This window comes from Rosa rugosa, chromosome 7 (genome assembly GCF_958449725.1).
Source record: "Rosa rugosa chromosome 7, drRosRugo1.1, whole genome shotgun sequence".
Lineage (NCBI taxonomy): Eukaryota > Viridiplantae > Streptophyta > Magnoliopsida > Rosales > Rosaceae > Rosa > Rosa rugosa.
The window spans coordinates 11,701,162-11,720,890 of record NC_084826.1 but is presented as its reverse complement, the minus strand read 5'-3'; the positions used below and the strand labels follow the sequence as shown (position 1 = coordinate 11,720,890).

General features: G+C 37.8%; 2 protein-coding genes across 6 annotated transcripts; one reads left to right on the top strand and one right to left on the bottom strand.

Annotated features, from left to right (window-relative positions):
* The first annotated feature begins 1,985 nt into the window (after positions 1 to 1,985).
* LOC133721802 (putative disease resistance protein RGA3) lies at positions 1,986 to 9,490 on the top strand. 5 transcript variants are annotated; one of them, XM_062148529.1, is made up of 9 exons: positions 1,986 to 3,323; positions 3,539 to 6,224; positions 6,986 to 7,128; positions 7,216 to 7,285; positions 7,868 to 7,996; positions 8,139 to 8,211; positions 8,307 to 8,575; positions 8,681 to 8,912; positions 8,999 to 9,490. In XM_062148529.1, exons 1-3 carry the CDS (start codon positions 2,187 to 2,189, stop codon positions 7,000 to 7,002), a joined length of 3,840 nt encoding a protein of 1,279 aa, XP_062004513.1. In that variant the 5' UTR covers positions 1,986 to 2,186; the 3' UTR covers positions 7,003 to 7,128; positions 7,216 to 7,285; positions 7,868 to 7,996; positions 8,139 to 8,211; positions 8,307 to 8,575; positions 8,681 to 8,912; positions 8,999 to 9,490. The 5 variants fall into 5 exon arrangements, with proteins under 5 accessions (XP_062004513.1, XP_062004515.1, XP_062004514.1 ...); XM_062148531.1 differs by lacking the exon at positions 7,868 to 7,996 and having other exon boundaries at positions 6,995 to 7,128; XM_062148530.1 differs by lacking the exon at positions 7,868 to 7,996 and having other exon boundaries at positions 8,771 to 8,912.
* A 317-nt stretch (positions 9,491 to 9,807) lies between these two features.
* LOC133721803 (uncharacterized) lies at positions 9,808 to 14,944 on the bottom strand. The gene is made up of 5 exons (XM_062148532.1): positions 14,446 to 14,944; positions 13,856 to 13,935; positions 11,652 to 13,643; positions 11,113 to 11,299; positions 9,808 to 10,529 (listed from the first exon to the last, which is right to left on the bottom strand). Exons 1-5 carry the CDS (start codon positions 14,543 to 14,545, stop codon positions 9,919 to 9,921), a joined length of 2,970 nt encoding a protein of 989 aa, XP_062004516.1. The 5' UTR covers positions 14,546 to 14,944; the 3' UTR covers positions 9,808 to 9,918.
* Positions 14,945 to 19,729: the final 4,785 nt, after the last annotated feature.

Below are 19,729 nucleotides of genomic sequence, written 5' to 3'. Positions count from 1 at the left end.
TGTTCTTGGATCAAATGCTCGGAATGTGCAAGCTTTCTGAATTGAAGTATTTCTGCAAGCACACCAAGATTCACAGGACCGGTGCTAAAGATCGGGTGTTGTATCTTACTTATCTGTTGAAACAACTTGATCCACCATTTGATGTTTGAAAGGGAGAGATTCAAAGTTTGCCCGACGTCAGTGGAGCTGGAATCCCCTAAAAACAATGTTGTATTAGCTCTGAATTGCTTAGTTTAGTTCAAAGTAGTGGTACCAAGTAGTTTAATTTGTTTATCAAAATAGCTAGGATTTGGGCTGCTTTGGAAGAGTTGTTATGCATCTAATGGATTGATTTGTTTTAGTAATAGGGTCATTGGCATATCAGCCATATCTAACCACTTGATGGTAGTTGCTCATATTGCCGAACTATTTGTTAGGTTAGAGTGGCGTCCATAGTGATTGATGACTTAATAGCGGATTAGGACTGACATATAGTTCAATCTTCTTTAATTTAATGTAACAAAAAGAAAACATCGATCATTATTATTTTTTAAATAAAATGAATTCATTAAACTAGCGATGGAAATCACTCAAGAGAGCATCCCTTATAAATTCATAAGCATACAGAAACTATGAATGTGAAAGATAGAGTACAAAGCCGTTTGAAGAAGTGAGAGTTGTGCTAGTAGAGCAGAGAAAGAATCTCTATTTGCAAGCTAGCACATTGGAGAAGATGATCTTCTCACGCAGGCGGCGGCGGAATCGCCAGAGATTGATTGGAGAATTGAATTGGCGTGGGAGGCGATCGGAGGAGGCTGAGGACTAGAGCGGAGCTCAAAGTTTCATTCTAGTCACCGGCGTCGGACATCACTGAGACCTAACAGACTAGGACGAAAATATCCTTCAGCTATTAGTTTCCGTAATGGAGCTAACGGCTCCAGGTACCAAGTTTCGGTCGGGGTTAGAACCTCATGTACCGTTTTGATATTTTCTCAACGTGAGGTACGAAAGTTTAGAATGGAGAAAATGCCAGGTACTGTACTGACGATTTTCCATTATCGTGATTTATTATTTATGAACATGAAAGATTCAGGTTTGACAAATTTGATTCATCCATTGATTTAATCTAGTTTGATATCTTAATAATTAGCAATTTGGAAGATAATTTTCAGAAGTGATCTACTCATGTATATCTAAATGTTTAGCATTTTGGAAGTGCCACGAGATCACCTTCTGAAATCCGTATGTCAATTGAATTTCACTTGTGTCATGAGCTTAATATTCGTAGAGCATGACTTTTAGAACATGTCTGAATTTGCTAACAGCTTGACACCGAAAATATTGAACAGATTTTATTCATAAGTTTCTTGTTTTTTGACTTTGAAAAATCATAAAAGGAAACACTAAAAATATGCTAAAAGCTGGTTACGAATTTTTAAGTTGGGTTCTGCATGCAAAGTAACTTCTCCTTGTCTCATTTTTGCTCATGTACCTTTTGAACATCTCACTTTTCCCTTATATCTGTATGAATGAGTGGCTTCTCGTAAAATTAGATGAAATGCATACGAATGCAATGCTAGCCTGATAAAGCTTTCTGTTCATACTAACGTATGCAGAAGTACAAGAACAGTACGAATCCGAGCTTCTTCTTCAAGTAAGCAGCATATATACTCTCAGGTCTCTTTGTGTCAGCTTGGTCGCAGGAATAGAACCAGGGTTGATGTCTTGTGTAACTCCTTTCCGCCACTCCTGTATTACTAGCTGTACGAGGTGATAATCATCGGACTTGTAAGTGCGAAAGTAAAATGCATATAATTACTTGGTAAACAAGGTAAGCCCAACTACCCAATAAAGACTTCCACCAATAATTTATCAGCAAAAGTATTTGTGTTTTTGTTAAAATCATGCTTTTAGATGCTTTTCCTTTTGAATTGGACCATCTTAATCATTGATATATAGAAAAAGATTTAGGCAAATTAATGCACTATGTAATAATGTATAAAGCACCTTTAAACAGCTGGAGTACATATTGGCCAAAGAAATTCTATCCACAACCCCACTGTTGGACAGAAATCTATCCGCAATTGTGTTTAGTCCAACACCCTTTAAGTTCATAAAGCAGATATTTTCATCCCTCTTCTAGTTTCTTCAACTAACAAAGCATTCTGTTCATTGCCTCGAGTCTTCAATCACTTGAGTAGGGATCGATGGCTGAATTTCTTACATTTGCTGCCCAGGAAATGCTGGCCAAAGTGGCTTCACTTGCCGCTCAAGAGTTCAATCTTGTGTGGGGATTCAATGGAGAAGTAACAAAGCTGGGTGATTCATTGCTTGTGCTTGAATCTATGCTACGAGATGCTGAACATCCGCAACAAGATCAGAGAGAGGCTGTGAAGCAGTGGGTGAAGAAGCTTGAAGTCATAGTTCATCGTGCTGATGATCTGTTGGATGACTATGGATATGAGCTTCTCCGGCGTCAGGTGGAACTGCGAAACCAGATGAAGAAAAAGGTTCAAGATTTCTTTTCCCTCTCCAATCCCATTGTATTTCGTGTTAGAATGGCACATAAAATTAAGAAGATCAACACATCTTTAGATGATTTGTATAAAATGGCAAGTGCTATTGGGTTGGCTGCTAGGCTAAACTCAGATGCAACAACATCCCATGATATAAGAATTAGCAGGGAAACCTATCCGAGCTTTAATATAGATGAAAATAAAATCATTGGAAGGAAGGAGGTTGTGTCTGATATAGTGGAAGCCTTGACCACCTCAAGCAAAAAACAAGAAAATGATTTATCTGTTATGGCCATTGTGGGAATGGCAGGACTAGGGAAGACAACTTTAGCTAAATCTGTGTACCATGATGATAAGATAAACAAACACTTTCATGAAAAAATATGGGTTTGTGTATCCACCCCTTTTGAAGTCAATTTGATTTTAAAGGGGATATTGGAGTTTCTTAAACCAGAAAATGCTGCTGTACAATCTATAGGTGCAATGTGTAGAATCCTCAAAGAAAACTTACAAGGAAAAAAGTACCTTCTTGTGCTTGATGATGTTTGGAATGAAGATTCTCAAAGATGGGATGATCTGGTCAGTTGTTTGCTAAGAGTCACTGATGGTGAAGGAAGCAGCATCATTGTGACTACCCGCAGTGAGAAAGTTGCAAAAATGGTAGAGACTCTTCCGAGGCATGATTTGAGAAAACTATCAGATAATGAATGTTGGGTCATACTAAGGGATAGAGCAGTTCCAGTTGAAAGTGATCCTATGCCTCAAGATCAAGAGAGAATTGGAAGGGAGATTGCCAAAAAGTGTGTAGGTGTACCATTAGTGGCAAAGGTATGTTGTACTATTTATATGAAGCTTTTCATTATTTCTTTTATTCTGATATGATAAAAAGAATTCTATTAGAAATTAGTCCACTCCACAAAGAGTGTTAAGGTATGCTAAAATTAACAGTTATGATGATATTCAATAAGCAGTGTATAGTTCAATTGAATATGACTACACCATTGCTGTAGAGAAGTCTAACTCCATTACCAATTTATTTGTAGGTCTTGGGAAACATTATGCGTTCTAAAACGATTGTTGGATGGAAATCAATTGTGGAAAGTGAAATATGGGATTTACCAGAAGAAGAAAAAAGAATCTCGTCAATTTTGAAGTTGAGTTTTGATGAACTGAAATCTCCATCGTTGAAACAATGTTTTGCATATTGCTCAATGTTCATCAAAGATTTTGAAATGGAAAAGGATGATTTGGTCCAACTTTGGATGGCTCAAGGATGGCTTCACTCTTCTCCCACCAAAAGTAACCTGGAGATGGAGGATAGAGGTAACGAATATTTCAATATTTTATTAGAAAAGTCCCTTTTTCAAGACATTACAAGGGATTCCCATGGTAATATTATCAAATGTAAGATGCACGATCTTGTGCATGATCTTGCAGAACGTGTGTCAAATGCAATGAACACACACTCACTTTTTTTGAAGGAAGAAGTCTTTGAGAACAACTTGCATAGCTATAAATCTTTACGTGTCTTAAATTTATACAAGGCAGACATTGACAAGTTGCCAATTTCAATTGGAAAGTTGAGACACTTGAGGTATTTGAATGTTATGAAAACAAATGTCAAAGCTTTTCCCAAATCAATTGGTCAACTTTACTACCTGCAGACATTAAAAATGCCTTATCACATTGAAGAGTTCCCAAGAGAAATTGCAAGTTTGACCAACTTGAGACATATTTATTTTGGTAAATTTGTGAAAGTTCCTGCTGGGCTATTGGGAAGATTGACTAATCTCCGATCATTACCTTCTCTAAGAGTGGGTGAGGAGACTGGTTCTGGGATTAAGGAGTTGGGTGGTTTAATCCACTTGCGGGACACCTTGTCTATTTATAGTCTGGAACATGTGAGAGATGGAGAAGAAGCAGAGAAAGCAAAGTTAGCTGAGAAGGAACACATACGCAAGTTAACTCTTGAGTGGAAGCTGAGTAGACCAAGCAACAATGTTGAGAATGAAGAAGGTGTTCTTGAAGGGCTGCAACCGCATTCTAATTTGGAATTTTTGGAGATTAAGGGGTTCATGGGTGCCAAGTTTCCATCATGGTTATTGCCGTCCGACAACTTGAAAGAGATTGAATTATTGGGGTGCAACAAATGTGAAGGAGTCCCAGTACTTGGCCATCTGCCCCATCTTAGACATATTAAGATCAAGACCATGCAGAACCTAAGGTGTTTGGGGTCTGAGTTTTATGGTTATGATCACATATCCAATGTGGCTACTACGAGTGAGAAGACAATAGTTCTGTTTCCAGCGTTGAAAACATTGCATATTGAGGAGGCTGAAAATCTAGTAGAATGGGTGGAAGCAGAAGTGTTGCCCGGAGAAAGATTAAGGGTGTTTCCTTGCCTTGAGGAGTTGACTCTGAAAAAGTGTAACCAGTTGAGAAGTGCTCCTAGCCATTTTCCATCTCTCAAAAAGTTGGTAATGCAAGGAGTGGATAGCAGCATGCCAATAGCAAGTATTCTAAGCAATGAACTCACCACTCTCACTTATCTCGAAATAGGAGCTGTCAAGAGACTTACTTGTCTGCCGGAAGGCATGTTGGAAAACAACAAAAATCTGGCATATCTGGTGATATGGGGTTGTGAGGAGTTAACTTGTATTGCTCCCAATGGGGTTCAGTACTGCTGCGAGTCTCTTCGGTCGGTGCGTATTTGGCGTTGTACTAATCTGAGGTATTTACCTGATGGGCTACGGCCTCTCTCTCTAGAGGACTTGAAAATAGGATTTTGCCCCCGTCTAGAGTCCATCTCAATCCTACACAGTGGCCTCCCATCTCTCCGTAGATTGTCTATCGTTTGCTGTTATCAGTTATCCAGTCTAATCACATGCTACCTCCCATCGCTACGTGAGTTAGAGGTGGAGTCGTGTTCTGAATTATCAAGCATACCGAGTGGCTATTGCATCTCTCTTGAGAATTTGACTGTGACAGGGTGCGATAAAATAACATCTCTTCGGATCGACAGCCTCACATCCCTCCACAACTTGTCCGTAAGTAATCTAGAGTGTCTTCCAACTTTACACGGCGGCTTCACATCCCTCCGTCAATTGAAAATCGAACACTCTAAGAGTACGCAAATTGAGGTAGAATTTTGTGCTTCTCTTCAAATCCTCGTCTCTCTTCAAGAGTTGCATATAAGATCTTGCGATAATCTAGAGTCTATTCCAAGTTTAGAAAAGCTCACATCTCTCCGCTTCTTGCAAATTTCTTTTTGTCCTCAATTGAGGTGTCTACCCAGTGGGTTAGCAATAGCATCCCCACTCTGCCTCACTAATTTGAAGAGCTTGGTCATTGGTCCGTTTTGGGATGAGCTCGATACATTCCCAGCTTTTCAGGCTATACCACAGCTTGAATCATTAACCATCTGGGGGTGGCCTAAGCTCAAGTCTCTCCCTGAACAAATTCAACACTTCGCTTCTTTAACATATTTGAATATGATAGCCTTTGATGGTGTAGAGGCTATTCCAGAATGGTTAGGAAAGCTTGCATCCCTTGAGACCTTAGTTATTGAGGATTGCACGAACTTGATGTATCTACCATCTATTGAAGCTATGCAACGCCTCACCAAATTAAACGAGATATACATCTCTACATGTCCCCTTCTGAGTGAAAGATGCATGGAGGAGAGCGGCCCAGAGTGGCCTAAGATCTGTCAAATCCCTGATATTTCAAGTAAGCCTTTTCCTTTTCTCAATTTCTTTTCTTAAATCAATTAAACATGATCTTTTCTATTTTGTTCTCTCACTTTTCATATTGCTGAATTACTTGTTCTGTTGTCGGCCTCTTTTCCTCGTTTTCTAGACTTTGAATTGGAATTTCCCTTAGACTAGGAAATAGTTGTACTATTTGGAGTTTTGTGCTTTGCAATCACGGGGTTGTGTAAATTACAAGATAAATCTGCTAGATATGTTTTCATCATGTACCTTCTCCACTCATATGAATCAGTAACAAAATTAGTTTGGCACTTTGATCTCATTGTCCTCGATCAGATTCTTCTCTTTTATGCTCATTTTAGTTCATCCGTCATTTAGTTGGGAAGAAAAAGACTCTGAATGAAGGGATTTCATGAGTTCATATCAGAGATTATCCTTATAGTGATATTAATCAGTTCGGAGGAACCCTTATCAATATTATTTCCTGAGAATTTGCCACCCCCTTTCCGGTTTCTAGGCACGTGATAACAAGTACAAAACTGAACTTGCTAAGAACTTTGCCTCATCTAGTAGGCTTGTCCAAGTACACTATAGCTTGAACTCAAGTTCTAAAGTATGCTGAAGCTAGAATATTGACTTAAAGAGCTAATCATATAACTCTAGTTGATCACTTCTAAGGTTATAGCTTTTATTTTCTGAAGCATCTAATAATGAATAAAATCTGTTTATCCTATCCCTTTCTTGTGGTTTCCAGCATTGACCAAACTTCTTTTTTCTTAGTTCCTGCAGACATGTGACACACCAACTGCAAGAAAAATATGTGCCTACGGGTGTGTGTCGAGTTGCAGAATATTACTGTTGTCCTGAGTTAATGGTTTAGATACAAGCATTCCTCGTTACGTTAAGTGTCAGGTGGAAGCAAGGTAAGCTTTCAATACCACAATTTTTTTTCTTCTGATGTTTCTCTAGTCTCTCCTCTATATGTTCCTCTCACTTTTTTGTTTCTGCAGGAGCATCTATGATTATTTTGGCATAATTTGTAAGTGTGTTTCTAGGAGGCTTTCACCAAACAGAGTCCAGGTACTGCAGTTTCCTTTTTCCTGCATGGTTTGTTACTTATTTCTTAGGTTACAGTAATTCATGAGACTTACTGTTTTGAAATTATCAGTAGTTCTATAACATCCCTCTAATGAGAAGTTCGACTACATAGACCCTAGTCTTGATGACTTGTTTCCAATCCTATTGTTAAACCACCTCCTTAACTAATATTCAGTTCTAAATAGTTACCGACAGGTACCTTCAGTATTTACTCTAGCTGCCATAGTTATGTCTATAACCTAATCTTATGATAGTGATTTCTCTATTCTAATTCCTGAAATTGCTGCGGCTTGGAATCAATATTCCTTTACGTAGTCTTAGCTTTGAATATATTCTGACGAGAGATACAGTGAAGATCACCAATTTCTTGACATATAAATCAATAACAAGAAGGCATTTTCTTTTTGTTCGAACTTCTCATTAGATTCTTCTATTCTGTACTCATCTCAGTTGATGAGTCCATTAGTAGAGATGCATATACGATGTAATATGAATTGAAAAAGGCCATATTGAACTCTCAGTAAGTTTTTCATTTTCATTTCTTTTTCTTTTAACATCTTGCAGGCATACACATGTTCCATTACTACAATGTACTAGCTTCCTTATTAACTTAAATGAAGATATAAGAAAGAGGAGATTTGTCAACCTTGATAGAACCCAAATTTAATAGTCCAAGACTCCAAGTCCCCATTGGTAAAATAGTTTAGAGTGGCTTGAGTGGAAATGTTGTGAAATCAAGTCCCCAACTCTGAAGAAGCTATTTTTTTTCTAAAGCATCTCTAAACAGTCTTAACTTGTTTACCCTCATCTTTTCTTTTTCTTTTTTTCTTTTCAGAGCCAAACTTCTCTTTAAGTTGCTTCTTGAGACGATGGAATTCCTAATTGCTGAATTTTGAGCATTGAAGCAAGTACGCTTTGCAAACCACCTCCTCCTTGCCTCTTCTTATGTTTCTCTCTTATTGCATTTAACCAGCTTATATTGTACTCATTCTGTTGTCTGCAGGAGCATCCATTATTATTTTTGGCATAATTGGGTTTAGAGGAAGTTTCGACTCAACTGGAGGAAAATTTGTTGCGACTGGTATTATTTGCAGACTCCGAATGTGAGAGTAATTGAGGCACTTGATTTTTTTGAAGTTCATGCATGGTCTTAATGCTGGGCAAGAAGAATAAAGCAAGCATACCTGACCAGAGAGATTCAGTTGTGGTGGTTTGAGGATTTCTGTTGGGCCTCTATACCTACCAATTATTTTGGTGTCCCAAGTTGTAAAGGTAAGATGAAATTCAGGCTAAGCTTTTCTGCTGAAAAGGAAGGCTCCATGTATGACTTTTTTTTTTTTTGTGTGATCTGATATTAGTTGTGGTTATGACTTCCAGAGAGATGAATGTCAAGTATTTTAGATTTCATGACCCAAGCTGGTGGTTTCTTCTGCGGCAAATATCAGACTATTTTCCTGTGGTTAGCAGGAAAACCCACGACTTGAGTCTTCCTTGGTGCCAACTGCCAAGTCAAGCTGATCAACTTGTTCAGATACTATCTCCCTCAGGTTCCCTTTCAGATAACAGAAGCTTTCGGTTCGGAGCGTCCTTCAAAGTGCTGCATGGAGAGGTATAACCTCTGTTTTTGTTGCTCTCTCTGTCCAGATTGGAATATGTACTAAACATGTAGACCAACTCTTCCTTCTCCTTTTGCAGCAAACCAATGATCAAGATTTCGGTCATTATTTTGGTACCAGCCTTTTGATGGCATTGTTGACATTAGATACAAGATCAGATTTTGGGGATTAGGCATAGAATTAAATTGATTTTCAAGGCAGTCCAAGTTGATGTTCAAGCAGGTAGCTCTTTGTCTCCAGCTAGCTCTTAAACGACTCTTCAAGACCGCCTAAGCCAATGGACAGGCCACGATGAGACCTATAGAGCAAGTCAAGGAGACCCAGTTCCCCATTTTAAGGAGCTTCAATTCCATGCTTTAAGGGATGAAGTTCCTTCACTTGATCACTCCCCATAAAAGAAACTCGCTACCTATTCAATGGGATTAGAGGACTATTTTCCACACTATTTAGTTTTTACTCAACTTTGTCGCTGCAGTTTACTACAGCCAAACTCTATAATGTAACCATATTTCTGCATAGTGAAACACTGAAACTAATAACAAGCGTGACGAAGCCTTAGGCTTAAACTCTATACTCGAAATGAATCCGGTGAACATGTATCTAATGTGTTCTTGGATTTTCAGTTTTCACTGCTAATATCGGCATCAACGAATTGGTTCTTCATTATCTAATTTGCTCAGTATCAGTACCTGTGTGTTTAACTTATAATAGATTGAGTACTGTATTTTCATAGCTAATATCAACATCAACGTTCCCAATACTAATCAGTTAAATGAAGAGATTGGGTAGGTTTCATGGTATTTGAAATATGAAACATCCTTGAAGTGTTTGTATAGCTTCAATTAGAGATTCTATGGCTGTATTAAGTTGCTTTCTGCCAAATACTAATCAGTTTATTCATCTTCTCATGAAACCATTTCATTGCCTCATTTACATACTAATCTTTCAGCACTCTAGATGGAAAGGAAGTTTGGTTGAAATCAATGGCTCTGATTTGCGCTACATAACCACTACCTCTGCAACTAACTCATCTAACAACGACTTCTCTACTTCCCTACCTATTATGTCAATGTAGTCTCCGAAATGCGACCACAGCGAGTCCCTTTCCAGCAGTTTGTCCAAACTCTCCTCATTGGCTTTCTCTTCACTAGCCAGCAACTTACGGAGACCATCTTGGAGGACAGTTTTGTTAATCCACTTTGGGCCAACCGTTATCTTCATACGTCTAACCCATGGGTGAGGATCAGTGAATTGCTGAAACATCTCCAGAAGTCCTGAATTTATGCGGTCAAACAGTAATTTCCTTTCCGATTTTGGACAAGAAGTCTCGTCACAATACTTTTTCTCCAGCTCTTCAAATAGTAGAGGACTCACTGGACACTCTGGAGTGTGCCATGTAGCCAAGAAGGTCTCATGGTTGGCATTGTTTAAATCCGATTCGTTTAACATATCAACCATGTATGAAGACTCCCAGCTCTCTTCTTCCCTACATATTGCATCCCGAAACCAAGTAGATCCTTCTCCTGCATCTTCATCACTTGAGATTAGCATGGATCCCTCTGCATATGAATCCGATTCCAACTTGAGTAGCTGAAGCTGCATCCGAAGCCCTAGAAGTAGAAAAGAAGATGATACATTAAAGCAAACAAAAGAAATAGGTAAATCGAGTAAAAGAAAACTGAGTGCAAATTTAAGCAACCACAATGTGGAATTCATGGTAGAAAATCACAGTTGGTTAACAAACTCAAAATTATATTGCAGTGTTCCATCTTATCTAACTGAGATGGCAGACAAAATTTCAACTCCCAATGATGAGTACAAGATGATAATTAAAGCCTTTCCATATTCAACCATGGCATATTCCTATCATAGATGATGGCAATGATTTTCAACAGAAAGCATTGGAAACCAGTACTTTTATAGCATGTATCATTGTCAACTCTAGAATAGAAGAAACAATATCAAGCGAGTTTTGGTTTTATTTTATTTTATTTGTCGAGGCTTCCATCATCGTATGAAATAACAACAGCACAGTTAGATGCAAAACTAGTACCAACATGCTAATGGATATTGATATGAAACAGTTTTAAGCTCATACCAACATGCCAATGGATATTGATATGAAACAGTTTTAAGCTCATAAGGTAACTATCACTAGCAACAGAAAATCAATACAAATGGTCTTCCAGTTACCTTGCAGGTCAGCGCTGAGAGTCTCAAAGCAGTCAGAAGAAGATGACACATCATCAATAAAAGGAACTTCCAGAACTGAAACCGGACTGGGTTGATCAGCCTCTTTAGAGCTTGCAAGAGATTCTATACCAGGTACAGAGTGTTCAGATGGAACTGACTTTTCATCAGATGGTCTAGTTGATGGTTCCTGGAATTTAATGAAATATTAGCGAGAAAAATACTCTTGATGCAAAACTGGAACTCCTCTGTCAACTGAGCAATAAATCTAAGGAATTCAAAACACATAAAGTATGACGATGCATCTACAAATTTTATAAATGGCACATGATAAAATGCTCAAGAATTAAGAATATATCAGAACCGGGTAAATGTACCAGACATTTATTTTTTTCTCAGGAATGGCAAAATTAAATTATGTAACAGTTTTAAGGATCACTTCAGTGTTTTTAGTTCACCATGTTTTCTTGCAGCAACAGGTTTCCAACATTTTGGTGATAAGTACAGTATTCAAAACTCAATCAGAAAATTTAAGCACAAACCTCTGCAATTGGGCTATCTTGGTGACTGCTACAGGAATCGCCTTCCACCGACATGCGGGCTGATAATTCTGGAGGGAATGCATCGAGTGTTTCAGAAGACATGGATACATCCACATCCACCAACTTTACTGAAGCTGGACCAGCATCTATGCCATTACCAGATGATGACTCCACAACAGCCACGTTCTGCTGGGATTGCTTGTTCTCTTCAGGATAAGTTCTTACTCCATCAGGAGTATTAGGAGTTTCAGGTGAAATGTCCATACTTTCCCTACTTAAGGAGCGAGAACTATAAGATCTTTTATTCCTGGATCTATAGTTTCTGGGCCCACCTTCTCTATGATCAAAATCAACTACTGATTGGTTTCTTTTATGCTTGAATGCCTCGGCTGGTATCAGATACCTGTCATCACGTATGGTTTCCCGGCGCATACTTGTCTTATAACTCCCAAATGCACTAGAAGAAGCAGGGAGAGATTTCGATCTTGATAAACTTGCGATGCATCCATCCTTCCAGCCATCCCTACTGCTGATACCAAGAGGTCCAACCCACCCTACAGGTCCATCTTCTCTTGCAAATTTATCTCTGAATCCTGCCTCACCTTTCATGGCATCCAGTTTTGCGGCTTGCGTTTCCTTGTCTGGGATAGCAAGCATTTCAGCAAGTGTGCTGCCCCTGCTAGCCACTCCCACTTCCTGGGACATATGAGTCATTTTCCACCTCTCCGAGAGTCTCTTCTTGGCCTCTCTACTTACAGAAGATTCAGTAGAGCAGGTTGATGAGCGCCTGGAGTGGTTATGTATGTCAAAGGATTGTTTGGAAGCCACTGAAATCACCTCCGATTCATTTCCTGATTCATTCTCTGAAATGCTACAAGAACTCTCATCACCAGCATATCCTTTAAATCCAGATGATGAAAATTGCACAGAACCGATGCTGAAGTTATTTCTCATTTGTCTTGTAATTTCCTTAGCCACTTCTCTAGATTCTCTAGACTTATGCCTTGACTGCCCTTCATTATCTGGGAAGTTTTTATTTCCCCATGTATCGACCTCCCTATTTCCAATGCTAGGAAAATCTGAGCGGTTCCTACAAACTGACGTAGAAGCTTGAGAAGAACAGGGTGATGAAACAGTTTTGGTAGCATTCAGTAACTTCCCAAGGTTTGGCTTCAGAACAACTATCCTTGTGGGAGTAATGGCAGTTTCATGTTTTGCTTCTGATCGGTATTGTGATGACTTGAGAGAATAACGAGTAGCATGTCTACTATCAGAGTAGCTAGAAAAAGAATCACGATGCCTCTGAGGAGATTTACAGTAATTCCTTTCTCTTGCTGATGTCCAGCCAAGGTCAATTTTCTCATACTTCTGAGCTTCTGATGACTTCATTGATGCTACTCGGCCACAACGGGATTGGGGACCAGTATGCAGATCATTCAGATGCTTTGTGAACAATGAGTCTGGTTGCTGAAGAAATTTCAACAGAAGATCCTTGTTAGAATCCAACACCTCAAGGGCATCATGGAATTCCTTTGAATCTTGTAGCTTCTCATCAGTTGAAAGTCGTTTAGCATCCATGAACTTCTGTCGAACAAAAGCCATCTCTGCATCACTAAGCTTGGTGTTAGCAGCTGCTCGTGATGAGTAACTACAACTTTCCACCTTGGAAGTTTCCAAAACTTCAAACACATCCTTAAATTCCTGCTGCTCCTTTGAGTTCTTCCTAGATGACCGGTGGTCATAACACACGCCACTTCTGTGCTCTTTCTCTACTGATCTTGTCCTCTGATGACGATTCTCCAGAATCCCTTTTTGTTGTTTATGAGTGATGGGCTGTTGGGGTGGCATCCCATCAAGACCCATCAATTTGGCAATAACACTTGGTGATCTCCTTCTGGATTCAGTTTCTCTCAACATCTCCTCAGCTAATAATTTCTTTATTGGAGCTCCAACAGCTTGCTTTGAAGATCTCCACCCCAACTCAAACGTCAACTGCAAAGGCGAAATACACTTGATCAGGAATGTCAACTCTGTAATTGTTCTTTCAATACCAATACAAATCAAAATTCAGCAAAAGATAAACTTATGGCCCATTTCAACATGTAGCAAAATCATTACTCTGTTCATGTTACAATTTAAAAATGAACAGCAAAAAGAAAATCAAATGTTACAACTCAACAAACACAACTAGAAATTGAGCTCACCGGATCTTCCCCTGTAGAGCCACTACTGCAAGAGCTAGAATCAGAGCCCAATTTCTTCTGCTTCTGAACTTGCCTGTTTCCTGGAATAAAATCCTCACACAACATCAGGACGGTCATTCCAAAGCAGTGGTGAGGTTCAACTTTATAAATTATACAAAAAGTACGAAATCGAAATAGCTAGAATCCGGCAAATAATCAGTCGAACAAGAAAAGAAAAGAAAGAAAACATGGCAATGTCTGGAAAATAGCGTGCAGAAATCACAGGCCTACGTTGATTGTTCCTTTTTTCTCACTAATCAAAAAGCAATAGAATTATAGCTCATCATCCCCCAAAAAATTCATCATGGAAACAAAGGAATCATAGCAATAGCACTACAAAAAAGTCACAAACTTTTCCAAATTTACATAAATCCCGAAAATAACCTGCATTGCAGAATCAGTAAATAAGTTAAAGTTTGTGACTAAATCAAAGCAAAAATCGATGAAAAGTACTTACAAAATTCAAAATTTCACTAATCAGAAAGAAAAAAATTACAAAAAAATCTGCTGAAGTAACAGCACCAGAATTCGAAAAATGAGAGTTATCAGACCTCGTGAGGAAGCTCGTTCTTTGGAGGCGAATCTCTCACCGGAGCTTCTCCGATCAGAAAAGCTCGAAATCTTGGACCTCGTTGGCCGCAACTTCTCCATCTTCGCTCATCAAAAACCTAAAATCAAACGATTCCGAAAAGCACAGAGTAACGCGGATCGGAAATTCCGGCCGAGTCTGGAAGCTTCCGCGAACCTCACACAGAGAGAAAATGAAGTCCCGAAACCCTAGATTCCCAGCTCCATTGCCGAAACCAGAACCGCACAGATCGAAAAGAGAGAGAGAGAGAGAGAGAGAGAGAGAAAGAGACTAGAGACTGGAGAGTAATAAAGAAGAGGGACGGTTACTGAGAGAGAAGAAGGCAAATGGCGAAGAGTGGGCGTGACAAGAAGGACGTGGGTAGAGAAAACAGGAGAGAGAGAGAGAGAGAGAGAGAGGGTTTGGGTTTTTTGAACTTTCAAATACCGATGGTACTGACAGAGAGGGGAGAAGGGTCTGGGCGGGCAAGAGTGGTACAGTGTGTGCCTGTGGACTAGGGTAAAGGGCGAGTGTACACAACTGACTGTGACCCTGACCCTATTTTCCACGTGGCGGGGATTTGGGGGGACACGTGCTGCTCTTGCTTGGTCCAGTGGGGGGAGGTTATGGGATCCGAGGTTATGTGTAGCTCGCTCTTATTTGCATGCTTGGGTTTTTTAGGGAAGTTTTTTTGACTGGTTTCCGGTGTTTGCCTGATATGGAAAAGGGATTTTACCTCTGCTATAGTTTAGGATGGAGCTGAGAGATGAATGGTTTTGATTATGAAGCTACGTTGCGTGTGTTTGAATGGGTGGTTAGTTTCGTATCTTGAAGTTAATTGGTTCGTTTTGAGATCTTATGTGATCGGTTACTTTAATGTGAAGATATGATATTTGTAACGGTCGTTATGTCTGAGACTGTATTTCAAAAGAAGATTTTGCATAATTGAGAGTGGAATACGTCATTGCATGGGATAGAAGATGTAGTAGTTAATAATTATTCATATGAATGATATGACGGGTATGCCATTAATTACAAGACGACGTGATCTTTCACGAATTAATTATTCGAAAAACAGTCTACAATATAAGTTAATATTTAAGACATGAGCATGTTATGGATGAATGTTTCACGCATTAATTGAGCCCTCTAATCTACATAGATTAGATAAATTGAAGGCAAACACTTATCGTTTACATGTCTCAATTGCGTTATTAACTCAATTATCTAAAATTTAAACCCTAAAGAATGCAAAGCACTCAACTTTTATGATGACTTTATGTATTTGATCTTTATCATAAATCTTTACACAGGATGATTAAAAGAGTGATTCATGAAGGTTTTCCCTTTTAACTTATTTGGGTAAGATTTCCACTATGGAGTGTTTTGGTAGTAAAGGAGCATGTAGACAAATATATATATGGAGATGCTATTGTCAAACTACATTGATAAAAATATACATCACAGTCTTTAACAAATAACATCCCTCCTACCAAGATTGAAAAACATCCTGTATTTAACAAATGCATTTTTGTAACAGATGGTGACTCATTGTAGTTAACTCGGGCTGGCACTGTCATTTTTAATCTTTAGTTTTGGAGATGAATGTGGTGATCATCTTTATGATGCCTACAGTGACACAGACCAAACAAAGAGAGGAATCTTTAATTTTGAAATCATATATTCAGCTGAGAAAAGGGGTACAGGTAGATCTAGAAATTAATAAGGAACATGTAGAGAAGTGTTGGTAGACTCTTCTTGTAGATGAGGGTTTTGTTTTCGTTTGTGAAAATGTAACATTATGACACACCCACCATTTTGTTTTCTTCTGGGTAAGAGCAAACAATTGTCATTTCAATCATGGGACTTGTGCATCTCAATTAAATTATATGCCATAAAATATGAAATGGGTACCAATTAATAAGTGTTTGGACCCATATCTAATACATGACAAGCAGAGTTGATAGGGCGCACACAGTATAATTGGCTTATGAAAACCAAGTGGTTCTGTGTTTTGAAGGGTTGAGCAAATTGTTTTATTCCGGACAAAATTAAGAAGTTAACACGTCAATTTATTTTGCTTGTTGTATTAATTTTGTCGTAATTTCTTTAAGACCAATCGTTGAACATTTTGTAGCCCTTATAATATACTCCTCATGCTCTGAACATATTTTACATATCTAATTTTCTCCGTAACAAGCAACTTGCCCTTAAAGCTTATGATAGAGAGTTATATAGTTATTAAACATTTTTATAACTCAACAGAATTTTGAGAGAGTACGATTGTCTTCACTCATCCCCTTTAAATTTGTCAATAGTTTACAACTCTCTGATAGTTACTTTGACCTTATAAAAGATAGAATCCGAAGCTTATCACTATTTTCCTATTAAGATCTAGTGATTATCTTAAAACAATGTTAATGCACAGCATTAACATTACAGCCTCAAAATAGAGAGAGCTAATCATCTGTAGTTTTGGATTCTGGTTCGATCTGCATAATGGGACTCGAACATGTCGAACAATATGAAGAAAGAACACTCTAAATCCATAATTGGTGTACTGATTTTGATGCATTATCACCAAGATGGAATGCCCCTTTGATATAGTGATAGTATGAAAAGTGCAGGACGTTCATGTGTCTTCTCGCAGGAGCTAGGGGCAAGTGGGCAACTCTGAGGAACATTGTTGCATCTCTCGTTTGTGCCTACTACTAATCTTTGCAATTCTAGTAATTTAATTTTAAATTTGAATGTTAAAAATAACATTAATTTTCCATAAACAAGTTAGATTATTTTCACTTTTTTTTTGTTTTTTTTTTTTTTTGAATAAATGGTCGGTGCGGCTACCCTCAAGTCTTGATAAACCTGCCACAATGGCTGTCCTCAAGCATTGTTTTTTTTTTTTTAAATAAACAAGTTAGATTATTTTCATTCTTACAGCAACATAAAGTTACGAAAAAAACAAAAAACGAAAAAATATTAAGTTGACATATTTACTTTGAAGTTCTGATGTTAAGAATTATGTGATTTTCTCACAAACAAGTTATATTGTATTCATTAGAATGGAATAGAACAACATTGACTATAAAGATTATTAATACCAAGATGACAAGATCACAATGGCAAATTCAACATACACGGACTTAAATTGCAATTTAATCAAAACACAAGTATTAAAAATACGAATTCAACATATAGATAATGATTTTGACACTCAGATAAAGTCAGTTTACCATTTTATCCACCCGGTGTCTTGCATGAGGCCTAGTGACGCCTGCTGATCAATTAAAATTTTTGTTGTTTATTTTCTTTTAATCAGTAAACTTAGTTTTACGATATTTTAATGTTTTTCACATCCATTGTCTACCTTCTTTTAGTTTATGTCAATATTAGTGTACTGCATCCCACAAAAACAAAATCATAGTTCCCATATTATAAATGTTTATAAATTATAAAATGTTGAAGTGAACCAAGTCATTATGAATATCCTTAGCAAAACAAAACCCTAATAATATATAACTGTATATAGGCAAATCCATTAATAAAGCATGTACATGCAATGTGTGTGTATTACTCTTACATATGATATCATCACATACCCCACACTTTTGGTCCCCCGTATATAATTTGCATGATTTGCTTGGCTCCTTTATTTCAGTGTCCATATATGGAATCCAAGCCAAAGAAGATCATTGTTGTCCCCAATCTCTACCGTTAGCTAGTTGACAAGGCTAAGCCTAGTTTACTTGTCCATATGCATCATCATCAAGACATTTTCTATGTGCGTTGATTCATTTCTTTCCCCCTACTTTCTTGTTTCTAATTTGGTTTATACTTTTCCATAGAAGCATGCCAAAGCAATTGGGTTCATTCCCCACAAGCCCTGTAGGATCATGTTTGACCCCAATTCATGAAGGAAGAAAGAAGAAGAGAGAAAGGAGATTGGGTGATTGGATTTTCCTTCTTATTCTTTGTTGCTACCAATTGCTAGTTGGTAGAGTGTTCTATAATTATGAAAGCAAAAGTTAAAGCAAACTAGCTAAGCTACCTTGACTAAGCTAAAGTGTAATTTAATTAGGTGGAAATCCTCAATTATGGCTTTTGAACCCGCAATTATCTTTGAACTTTTTGACAAACTAGATGCCTAGGTTAACTAACTAGAAGTCTAGAACTATACATGTTACAATAACATTGGTTATTTAACCAAAATATTGCAGCCCTAATTAGGCAGCATGCACAAGGCTCAATTAGGACGTTGTTCATATCTTAACTAATCATCTAGATTAATCTCCCCAAACTCTGGTTAATAGTTAATAGTCATGTCTGAATTAGTCTCCTTTCTGGTACCTTAAACCTTTTCAGTCTTAATTATTGCGGCTTGCGGATTATGTAGAGAAACCTAGTAAATTAAGCTAGGAGCAAGAAAGTCATATACTCTAGTCGATGCACAGCTAATGAATTGAATATGACAAATGCCAAATCGAATCCATTTCCATAAGATCAAATCTATGACATGATTTTGATAGGTTTAGCGTGCATAAGCCTCATTTGATTTCTTTATTTGTGATTTTGTGTAACACGGTCGTATAGAATAATATTTTGTTGACGTGGCAATCCATTGTTTAAATAAATAATAGCGCGTCATTTGTATTCTTTAAATATATTTCTTTAATAAGAAAAACAATACCACTAACTACAGCAATGATTGGATCAAATGTCTTGAACATATGCATTCCATTCCACTTTTTGTATTTCCTTTTTCACTCCTTTTTGTTGTTTGGCATTATTTTTCTAGTTATTGAAATATTTTCTAATGGACGGGAGTTATAGATGATAATTTTCTCTGCTTATGTCCATCTTTTCACTTATAGCAAATTAACCTTCACTTTAGCAATAAAGACTGATGTGATGCATCAACAAAAATTAGGTGAGTAATTTGTTGCGCCAGAGGACAATAATAAGCAATAAGTTTCGAAATTCAGCGCTTCTAAAGATAACAATTGAAACAAGTACTTAGCCTAATCATAACTTTATTTTCAACCCTCCCTAACACATTGGCTAACTTTAAGTGCTTAGAAAAATTTTCGGAATCTAATTTTTATAGTTCTCTGAACTCCCTGATTTCTTTCTTTTTTTAACTCCCTGATTTCTAATCTACCTGTAAATGTCACCAGAGGACTCATTTGATTGCCTACAAACACAACCCAGAAACCGTGCATCTTCTTGTACAAGTTTCAAGGCAAAGGTAAAAGCCTCCTTCCATGAAA

Excerpts from the sequence above, each read along its gene's own strand:
- LOC133721803 (XM_062148532.1), bottom strand. The coding sequence starts at position 14,545 with ATGGAGAAGTTGCGGCCAACGAGGTCCAAGATTTCGAGCTTTTCTGAT. Across the intron at positions 13,936-14,445 it reads AGAACGAGCTTCCTCACGAG|GAAACAGGCAAGTTCAGAAG; the intron begins GTCTGATAACTC and ends ATTTTATTCCAG. Across the intron at positions 10,530-11,112 it reads TCTCAGCGCTGACCTGCAAG|GGCTTCGGATGCAGCTTCAG; the intron begins GTAACTGGAAGA and ends TTCTACTTCTAG.
- LOC133721802 (XM_062148530.1), top strand. The coding sequence starts at position 2,187 with ATGGCTGAATTTCTTACATTTGCTGCCCAGGAAATGCTGGCCAAAGTG. Across the intron at positions 3,324-3,538 it reads GTGTACCATTAGTGGCAAAG|GTCTTGGGAAACATTATGCG; the intron begins GTATGTTGTACT and ends ATTTATTTGTAG.